We start from the raw sequence: 10799 nt of genomic DNA, 5'->3' as shown, positions 1-10799 counted from the left end.
CTTTCTCTGGACATGGAACACTTCACAGTAAAACTTCTTACAGACCACCTAGAGTCTCCTCCTGGTCCCCAAACCCCTCATTGGTTTTTAAGGGTTTTTGTAAGTGAGGGGACAGATGGGAGGCGCTTGGACCATCCGTCACTTGCTGCCTCCAGCAGGGCTGCAGGGGCGGTGCGCCGAAATCTGATTCCCCCCCCCCCCCCCCTGGAGGAGCCACCAGGAGCAGGAGAGAGATGCGTCAAGAGTCACACACACACACACACACACACATGAATCCTTCAAAGTAAGAGTCCAGACTGAATGGTTCCTTCATTGACTGATAATAACAGTAAAGAACTTTATTTTTGCAAAATTCTTAACAAGTAGATAAATATATATATAAGAGATGAAAATAATTCAAAACAGTCGAAATAAAAGTAAATCACACATCCCTAAAACAAATATAAAATAAAAGCAATGTAAATGAATTCGTTTTTTTTTTGTATTAACGACTATTTATACTTTTTTAATTTCTTTACTAACTCATTCATCATTAGTTTGGTCTTTTTCGTTTAAATTATGTTAGAATATATTCTACAAAACGCATCGTTAGACTCAGTCTAAGGATTAAAGGATTAAAAACACAACTGAAATCAATTGAACTTCATAATTAGAAGAACTCAAGCAGTGAGTGTGATCTCTTCAAACTAGAACATCTAACACTAGTGAGTTATTTTATCCAGCTGAATAAAACTGACCTCAAAATAATTTCAGTCTTTACTCTTCTTTAAAACAATTTGCAGAGAAACTTCAGTTTGTTTCTCACAGGTTTAAATTTGAGGTTTTTTTTGTCACTTATAGTAAAACCATTCAGAAAACCATTGCGTCACTGGTGCTTCAGTCTTTATTGTGAAGCTCCCTCCCGGAACTCCCGTCCGGTCCTCAGCGGCTCTCACTTGTCTGCGGCTCCGCTTCAGCTCCTACTTCACAGCAGCGAGAGGAGCGGAGCCATCAGTCCGAGCTGGATCATCCGAGGCGACCAGACACACCGACTGAGCCCGGGACCCGCACCGGAGAGGAGAGCAGAGGAGAGCCGTGCCCGTCCGTGCGCCTCCTCCTCCACGCTGCCCCGCGCACCGCACGATGAACGCGCCCCGGAGGTTTGGACACGTTGGACCGCAGCGCGCACAGGGAACCGGGATTTAGAGAAGAACTTGGCTTTTTCTCAGCGGCGGTGCCCGAGCACAGGACTCGAGCTGTCAAGTCGTGAGGGGGATTTCTCACTTGTTTCACCCGCTGTCGCCAAAACCTGCTCCTCGACGCACCGGGAGCTGCGGATTAAAGAGAAGTTTTTGGTTTTTTAAACGAAGTTTACCGGAGAATTAAAGCTGTGTCTCTTCTTCTGGATGCTCGGTGACACCTGGAAGGCTCATATTTGCTGTCGAAACGGAATAATTTGGGTGAGTAGCCTGTTAATATTATAATTTTTTATTATTATTAGTCGTGAGAGAAATGGCTTCACTTCCTCCTGGATGTGCGTCGGACACATTGAGCTCCGTGTGGTGTGAGTGAAGCGTGGAGCCGCAGGGACCAGCAGCCCCGTGGCGGTGCCGTCGCACAGATCCCTCGGGAGGGGAGCTCCGTCTGGCCCGTTCCTTGGTCTGTGCGTAACCGGTGCGGACGCAATCTGTGCGTTTTTGAAACCACTTTGGTTTGGAGAAAGTGCGCAGCGGTGGTTTATGTTACGGCTCATAAACGCTGCGTGTGGCGCAGGTGTGTGGAATTACGCACGCCGTAAATACGAGTTTGGGTCAGACATATAAAAGCCAGACGTATATTATTGGACCTGGAAGTTGTTCGAGCACATTTTCCTCGTTTTTCAATGAAACTTGCTTTCAGAATTTCTCAAAAATCAAAAAGGTGTGATCCACCACATCCTGCTCGGTTTAAAAACACCGACTTGAATTCTTGGTTTCCAAATAAAAATTCCTGGAATGAGGGAAAACACGTGAAACCTGCAGACACAAACCACAGGTTGCAGAATCGTGTGCATTACGCACGGTTATCTGTGCATGTGGGAGGATTGGAGATGCTCGTTAGATAGCGTCTGGGGTGAGTTCGATTCCCCGCAGATCATAAATCAACCGTTTCCACGTTTTAATTTCACTGTCGAAAAGTAAAAATGTTGACTTTCCTCTCCAACCGACGCGCGTTGGGGACGAACACGCCTTTTCTCCTCACTGCAACAGTGACGTCTTCCTCGGCTCGGAGCGCAGGCATGAATTACGCAGCAGCCGCGCTCCTCAACGTCTCCGATCATCTCTGAAGTTTCTCCAGAAAGCTGCAGATCCCCCCCTCACCCTCACCCCCACACCCACCCCCCCATCCCTTTCCTTTGAATGAACGAGCTGTGCGGTTCTCTCCCCTCCGCAGCACATCACTCAGCTCCTCTTCAAACACACGCGCCTCAATGGGATTCAGATGGTGATTTTGGCCACTCTGTCAGCTCCGCTTTGCACCATCACCGGAGAAAATCACCGGATTACATCCTCCTGAACGAGAGGAGGGGTTTGAAATGAGATCTGGGACTTGTGTTTTCATTAGCCTATTAAATCTCGAAGCCGTAAATCAAGCGTGCGCGTGATAATAGTTGCCCTAATGCAGCAAATTAATTGTGGCTATTGACCCGAGAAATGACGCACGCCAGTTTGCAGCGTTTTCAATCAGAGCCGAGCCTCAGACGCATCTCGGCTCCAGATGAGCCTGTGATTGCCTCTTTTCATTAGAGAAACTGGCCTGAGACCGTCGCTCTGCGTGGAGGTTCTGTGCCTTGTCTTTCTTCTCGTCTTATACAAAGAGGAGAACTGTGCGTTAATTGGCTCCAACTTGTCAAATGTGAGAAGAGAAGCAGATCTCTGTGATGTACAAACACCGTGTCCCTGTTCTGGTCCACATTCTGCAGCAGTGACCTTGTCTGGCCTTTCTATAGGTTCAATGTCTTGTGGTGTTATAACAGAAGGACGCCTGTCTCTGATATTCAATTACAATCCCAATTTTCAGCTTTATTTCCAGGTCGGAGCTCGAACTGTGCCACAACATTCACAAGAAAGTTTTCAGTGGCACCGTAGCACTTAATGGAATTTCCTTTTTCCCATTGCTTCTCTGTCACGTCCTCACTAAATCATATTATCCATGACACGCATAAAATTGAGCTTAAATGAACCCTGTTAATCTTCGAACATTTTAATTTCCCACGGTGTCTGATGAAATGTTCATCGTCTCAGAGAGAGTTACATGTCCTGAGCACTTGGTGAGTAAGACAACCCGTATCTTAGTGGTTCTTATTGTCCATCCGTCTATTATCTATAGACCTGCCGTTTATGCGTTAAAGGTGGAGAGGGAGCTGACACTGGGCGAGAGGCCGGGAACACCAGCTTGTTGCAGAGCTGGTTTTCTAGTATTTCTTGTTAAAATCCTCCAGGGGGACTGAACTCAAGCGTCCTCTGTCTCCTGCAGAGGACAGATGTGTGGACAGATGTTGTGGATCGTCTGCACGTGCAGCATGGGACAGGACACAAGGCCGAGATGTGTAACTCCATCCGTCTGAGTGTCAGCTCGAGTCCACGCGGCCTGCAGAGCGTCACCCTGCAGCCCTGACAGCTTTAAAGTGCTGCTCGCTCTGCTGATCAATATCTCACCTGAGGCTGAGTGCACTGAAGAGAGAGGGCGGCGGAGGAGCGTGATGGGGGCCAGAGGGTGAAGAACAAAAGAAAGAGAGCAGCAGAAAAGGTGTGGATGATACGGAGGATTACCCTCTTGTGTGTCTATCTTTCTCTCCACCACCAGCTCTCCAGCTCTCCTGCCCTCCGCCCGGCTGCTGTTTGCTCTTGTGCTCACCCCCCCAAAAAAAAGTAAATAACCCAAGAACCCTCTAATCCCCTTTTCCCAAAATGACAAAGTCGATCCGGCCCTGGCTGTTGGTTCTCTGGCTTAATTATTAAAGATTACTGACAATCCGGAGGAGGTGTGACGAGCATGTGACACATTGATCCTCACAGGGCGGAGAGGGATGACAGGGATTTGAACTCCCGGTTAAAGCACTGCTCTGCCTGTGAGCTATTACAGTGTGGAGATGGTTCTGCATGATTAATATTCATGTATTATTCCCAGCGATGTTTGTGTTTCCCTTTCATGCTTTAAGAAAATATTAGCATGAAAACACTTTGCAGGCTTTGAACTCCACGCTGGGTCTCCGGGATCCATATCCCCGACCCCCACCCATCCTCCTCCTCCTCCTCTTCTTCTTTCTTGAGGTCGTTAAGAGAAATCAAAGTGTTTTTCGTCGGCTGTTCAGCCAGCGAACCTCAATATTTCATAAAATAGATAATATGAGGTTATGGTTTTACCAAGAAAGGGCATACATTACCTCCTGCTCTCACACGGGCCTGTAATTTGTCTCAATTTCATGCCATCAATCACGTTGCAATACTTTTAACTCTCAAATTCAAGGATTCACTTTGTACACGAGGCGGTTTAAACTAATACCTGTCACCAAATTATTCAACCTGACGCCGGCATTGTTTTCCAATTTCTTCTCACGTGGCTCAAGAGGCCTGTCATGCTACTTGTCTAAACAGATCCGAATCTGAAGCAGCTCTCAGAGTGAAGTGCCCATAAAAAGCTGAGGTTTTCTTTATGTGTGTGTGTGTGTGTCTGTGTGTCTCTGTGTGTGTGTGTGTGTGTGCGCGTCTGTGTCTGCCAGAGAAAACAAGAGTCTCAAATCACAGAGGCCTGCAATCAGCTACCTCCACGCCTGGCGAGCGAAGGCCTTATCGTGGCTGTGTAAACAAACCGCAGCAGCGTGTAGGCGTCTTGTGTTGTAAGAAAGTGACGATGAGAGGAGAGGAGGAGAACATGGAAGTGTGTGTGTGTGTCTGTGTGTTGTCTTTTCATGTGTGTTTTGTGTGTGTTGAGGAGCGATAATGTGCAGACGGAGCCTGGGCTTCACTTTGTGCTGAGCAAGGAGTGGAGTCGTCCTCCGAGGGAAAGAAAAACAGTAGCTCTACCTTTCTCTGGACTCTGTGTGTAGATGTGTGTGTGTGTGTGTGTGTGTGTGTGTGTGTGTGTGTGTGTGTGTGTGTGTGTGTGTGTGTGTGTACACAATACACCTCTGTGTGTGCAAGCAAAGCCCAATCTGAGGTGGTTGTGTGTGTTTGTGTTTGTCAGACCTGTATTAGCGTTTCACAGCCAGAGTTATTCTGGAGCTGGACAGAGCGGCTGAAGTTTAAGCTAACGTGGTGATGTGTGTGTGTGTGAGTGTACGTGGGGGCTGGGGTTGTGTGTGTTTTGCTTTTCTGGGCACCTCTCTGAGCTTTCTCCTCGAACCTCGGTGCATTCCTGCTTCTCCCTGCTTAAGCAAACAGAGAGCAGAGCCCTGCCGTCGCTCGCCATGGTCGTCGCTCTCCCTCCTGCGAGCCTGCGGGCACGTCGAGCAACTGATACTGTCGACGCCGGCATTCCTCATCCTGCAGGAAGATCAGCGAATCCCTGTCAATCGGATGCTGAACTGCGCAGAAGAGCTTGCGGAGCAGAGTGCTGTGGAAGGAATGTTCTCTGTCTCTCATCAGCCGATCGCGCCGCAGCAAAGTGATCGGTTGATGAACTCGTATTCTCGGGGTTTTCGTGAGCTGCTTCAACACCAGAGCTCCTCCACGCTCGTCTCTCAAACGATCAGGTGCTCTGAGAGAGTTTCTGAGAAGAGGGATTTCCGTCGTAATCCTCGGAGTCAGCGTGGAATGTGGGGTCAGAATATGGCTGCATGTGCGCAGACCCCAAGGCACGACTTTGTCCGTCTTTTCTAAATGTTTCACCCGCAGCCACATCTAATCGATGTTTCCTCTGGTTTCCAGGTCAGTGGCGGGGGAATCTTGGATCGTTTCTTGAGGCGTCCGAGGCCGCCGTTCTGCCGGACAGCATGCGAACAGAGGATGTTGTCTGAGTCGGGCCTCGCTGCTCCGTGTCTCACCTCGTCGTCCAGAGGAATGACGGCTCTGTGGTGCTCACTCTGGATTTCCTTCCTCCTGCCTCTCTGCGTCGCTCCGGCCCGGCTGCCCACGGCTCAGCCCACAGGTAGGAAACAGTGTGTTTGTACTTTCACAGTTCTGATGCCGCTGCTCAGACGATACCGGCGATGTCTTCGAAACTCCCGCGACAAGGGTCAAGATTCTAAGATACAAAGAAAGTATTGCTGTTGTGCAATGTTGTCGGAAGTTATCATCCGGGACCACTGGAGGGTTTTCCTGAGCAGAGAAGGTGCTTGTAGGGATCAAGGTTTTCCTGGCTGTGGTTCAGGGGGTAGAGCGGTCGTCCTCTAACCAGGAGGTCGGTGGTTTCAATCCCAGTCAACCCCTTAATTCCCCCTTGTCATAGATAAAGTGCTGCACATAGATGCAGTTGCCGATTTATCGATGAGTCACATGTACAACTTCTGAACTGTGAGAATTGAATTTCTTCTGGTTTTGAAACGTTGGTCGGATAATAAACAAGAAAACTTCGTTTTTTCTGCAGCACAAGAACAAAAACGGGCTCAGTTGAATCCTCCTCGAGTTTTAAACCAGGATGAAGAGACGCCTCACAGCCGCCTCTCCTCCTCCATTGTTCCCTCACTTTCATTGCTAATATGAAATCTGCTTGTAAGCAGATTTCGTGTGTTCATCACTTCAAATGGGAGCATTTCAAAAACGCACATTTATTGTTTATGAGAATGCGGCAGCGGCTTTTTTTTGTCTTACGAGGAGGATTTAATTGGACTCGTGTTAGTTCGCTGAGCTTAGCGCGATTTTTCCCTCTTTGTTCTCGAGGCAGAGAAACACCCAGAGATCAATCCAGAGTAAACGTCGACCGTGTGAGCTTTAATCTCACAATATTGTGCAAAAAAAAAAAAACACAGCACAGTAATCTTTTTCTGAGGCGCTCGCTAAGTGTTGTTTGTTCCTCTCCCTCCGCCCCTCTCTCCGTTTCTTCTTTTTCATGTGAGAGTTATTTAAAACGAGTCTTTGACACACTTTACACGCTGCAGTGCATTAAGAAAGACGAGGAGCTGGAGAGGACCCAGCTGTCTGATGCAAGCTGGGACACCCTGTGTGTGTGTGTGTGTGTGTGTGTGTGTGTGTGTGTGTGTGTGTGTGCGCATGTGTTAAACTTTCAGTTTCCATGAACATTTGCATGTGTGTGCTGCATATCAGGAAATAATCAGGCTCCAAACTTGAGATGCAATCACTCCGGTCAAGTCAAGTTCCCTGGAAAAACTTGTGGAACGATAAAAAGTTGCTCGCTTCGGTTTTAGGTTTCTGCATTTAAAGAATCTAAAAAAACGTTAAGACAAAGTTTCTACAGGTAAAGTCTATAAAAGTCTGAAATCAGGACGATCGACAGCTTCCTCCCTGCGTTCTCTCACCTTCTGTCCGTCGTATTTGTGTCCTGGCTGCTCCCTCTCCTCTGAAACCCCCGTGTTACAAGGAACGTCTTGTGATTCTGCCGGCCTGATTGCCTTCCCTGCAGGGAGCCATCACAGCCCATCATACTTGGCATCACCCGAAAGGCAGAGTGTTTTTTTTTTTTAAACCCGTCTGAACCTGGGTCCAACACAGACGTGGACAAATACAGCCGAGGTGTAACTACCGCTGTCTGAAGTTTCTCGTGTTTGTCGTGTTAAGTTGTGACGATTTATCGGATGTGAGGCGATAACGTGCAACACGTGTTTCCATCGGGGACGTTTATTTAGCTCAGCACGTTGAAAATGGACGTTAGACTCATTCATGGAGCTTCTCAGTCCGAGACGTCTTTAATGTGACAGAGATGCAGTAACAAGAAACGTCTGAGAAGAAGTTTCCTGGTTGTGTTGATCTATCTCAGAGAGGAGAAGTCTTTTAAAATAATCTCATTATCTGGCTTCTATCGGAGAACCGTGATTCACCACGATGGTCTAAATGGTTTCACGTAGAAACACACATTTGTCATCTGCACTTTAGACCTAAGAGCAATCACGACTTCACTGTGCTCAGTGCAATGCGAGAGGATTCGTGTTATATTTCGGTGTGTGTGTGTGTGAGAAACGTGTCGTGAGCCGCGGGGGGTTTGAAGAAAGGTCTCATCCTTTCTCATTTGCAGAAATGATTGCGGACGTCACCCTGAGCCCACAGACGACGAGGAGGTCACAAAGCTTCTGCTCTCTTCAGACACATCCAGTGTTTGAGGACAAGTATTCAGGAAACTTGTAAAAGTAAAATTCATAAATTTAGAAATGACTCACTGAAGAAGATCTTAGTCATTAATGTTTAGATAAAGACAGAAGTCAAAGACATCTGTAACAGTTACTCATCCGTCGAATCTTGGCCCACGTTATCCTCCTGTGACCTCAGCAGTGAAACGTTTGCATGTTTCTGTACGACACTGGGCTGAAGAAAGCTGTGAGGCACACAGACAGAGGCCTCAGTGTCTTGTAGTCGTCTCTGGCCAGCGTCATGTCTCTGCCGTCTCCCCCGCGGCCCCCTGGCCTCCAGCAGACGTCCCCATGTCCACAGATGGACGAGCAGTGGGGATAAATGACTGTCGTTTACTGGCAGATGGCACGATTTCCCCCTCAGCCGCCACAGCGCTTGAGCTGCAGAGTTGTCACTGAGGTTTGTGTCTCATGTGTGTGTGCGTGTGTGTCTCATGTGTGTGTGTGTGTGTGTCTCGTGTGTGTGTGCGTGTGTGTGTGTGTGTGTGTGTCTCATGTGTGTGTCAGGGTCAGAGATGAGCAGGTGCTGAGGACCAAAATGCCCTTGAAAGTTCACAGACAGATGTTCTGATATAAAGTAATCGAGTTAAAAATGTGGACTAACTTATAAACAGATTATTAAATGAGTTGATTAGTTGATTAGATTCACCATCACTTACAGACAACGATCATTTGTTCATCAGTAAACGAGGTGAGCATGATTGACGGCTGTTTAAATGATGCTACACACTGAAAGAGGGTTTATCGAATTTCATAAAAATGCTGCCTTAAATAAATCTTAAACTGTGGACTATATTTATACATGTGTGACGTGAGGAGACACAGTGGTGTGTGTGTGTGTGTGTGTGTGTGTGTGTGTGTGTGTGTGTGTGTGTGTGTGTGTGTGTTTCCATTAAGTTCACCATAATGTTGTTTCAGAGCGAGGCGTTGTTTATTTCTCCAGAGGCTGGTGGCGTTTCCAAATGTTGTGCAAAAAAAGAAATGTTTGAGGCGCCAAGTTGACCAACGTGAGTGAGTAATGACAAAAAGCAGGGACCGTGTGTGTGTGTGTGTGTGTGTGAGTGTGTGTGTGGGTGTGTGTTTACTGACCACACACCCACACACACCCCGGCCAGTGGCCCTGTGGAGCTCAGATGAAATATTTGGCTCCTCAGCGGTGACGTTTTTTTTTTTTTTTTTGTGAAACAGCAGACATATAAATTCAACACATTCAGTTTTGCCATTGCGTGTATATGTGTGTGTTTATATATTTGTGTGTGTGTGTGTGTGTGTTGCAGGCCTATGTTGAGTCTGTAGTTAAGTGAATGTTATGTCTGTACAGGCTCATGAAAGAAGAGAGGCAATGAAAGAATAGAAAAGAGAGAATGATAGAAATTAAAGGACAGTGTAGTGTGTGTGTGTGTGTGTGTGTATGTGTGTGTGTGTGTGTGTGTTTGTTTGTGTAGTGTGTGTGTGTGTGTGTGTGTTTGTGTGTGTGGGTGTTGACTGACCCCCCTGACAGGGACTGTAAATGTCAGCAGGGGTTGTTTGGATCGTTAGCAGACTCGTTAAAACTACGCCATCCACAGATTTACGCTCAGGCTCCACAAGTCACACACACACACACACACACACACACACGCTGTCACTCCTCTCTCTCTCTCTCTCTCTCTCTAACACACACCTCTCTCTTCCTCCTGATCTGTGTGTCTTGTGTACCTGACATTCAGAATCTGTTGCTGTCACACATTCACATGAATTCTGTGGGAAACGACGTCCTGGTTTCGTTCCACTTCCCCTCCGGCCTCTCACAGTTTCCCTTCCACTTCCCCCCTCGCTGCCGTTATCAGTGTGATATGTTATTTAAGTTTGACGTAAAAACCTTTAAATCACTTCAGATGAGTCACTGCTCCGCGTGTGGGCTTCACATGACTCCGAAAACTGGACTGTTCGTCACAACTGAAGCGTGAAGCCACGAGCGGGCGATTGCTCTGATTCTGCAGCCGCTCTTTGGCTCAGCGTCTCCGCACGAATGTTCATTTCCCTGGCAACATTATCAAGAAATCTTTTTTGGCAAGCGCCGCGTAGTGCACAGGCCAAATAAGCTCTGCAGAACGACCATTTGTTGAACAATGACTGTTCTATCCTCAGTCCATCAGGCACTTAATCCACTCGACACTTTTCTGGATGGGAATTAAACATTAAACACAGCTCAGAGTCTCATTTAACAAGAGATCACGCCGAGCCGCTTCCCCTGGACGACAAACGCACGAGATTCACAGCAACGCGTGTTCACCTGCAACAAGGAGTTCGCACAGTCGTCCTCCGTCATCTGACAAATTGTCTTTCGGACAACGTGTTTGACTTTGTGTTGTCCTCGACCTTCTCTGCACATTATGTTTGAGATTTTCATTTAGTACTCGCTGAGTATAACTGTCCAGACGCAGTATTTTTCCAAAGATAACATGACTCGCCGTTGAGCCCGAGTTGAAAAAGCCTGTTGCTAATCAAAATGTTATTATAGTTTTTTATATCGGATCACAGACCGAAGTGAAAATTG

At 47.3% G+C, this 10799-nt stretch overlaps 1 protein-coding gene across 9 annotated transcripts in view; it reads left to right on the top strand.

Annotated features, from left to right (window-relative positions):
- Positions 1-953: 953 nt before the first annotated feature.
- The window catches only part of fgfr3 (fibroblast growth factor receptor 3), a 61008-nt gene continuing 51162 nt past the window's right edge, over positions 954-10799 (top strand). For 6 of the 9 annotated variants that reach the window (XM_069535814.1, XM_069535813.1, XM_069535809.1 and 3 more), the window contains exons 1-2: positions 954-1439; positions 5889-6108. In XM_069535814.1, the coding sequence (XP_069391915.1) occupies positions 1386-1439; positions 5889-6108 (274 nt within the window). In that variant the 5' untranslated portion in view covers positions 954-1385. The remainder of the gene's footprint in view (positions 1440-5888; positions 6109-10799) is intronic. The other 3 variants (XM_069535811.1, XM_069535808.1, XM_069535812.1) reach the window with 2 other exon arrangements.

This window comes from Paralichthys olivaceus, chromosome 12, assembly GCF_024713975.1.
Source record: "Paralichthys olivaceus isolate ysfri-2021 chromosome 12, ASM2471397v2, whole genome shotgun sequence".
Classification (NCBI taxonomy): domain Eukaryota; kingdom Metazoa; phylum Chordata; class Actinopteri; order Pleuronectiformes; family Paralichthyidae; genus Paralichthys; species Paralichthys olivaceus.
The sequence above is the reverse complement of the archived record's forward strand: the minus strand, read 5'-3'. Positions and strand labels throughout refer to the sequence as shown.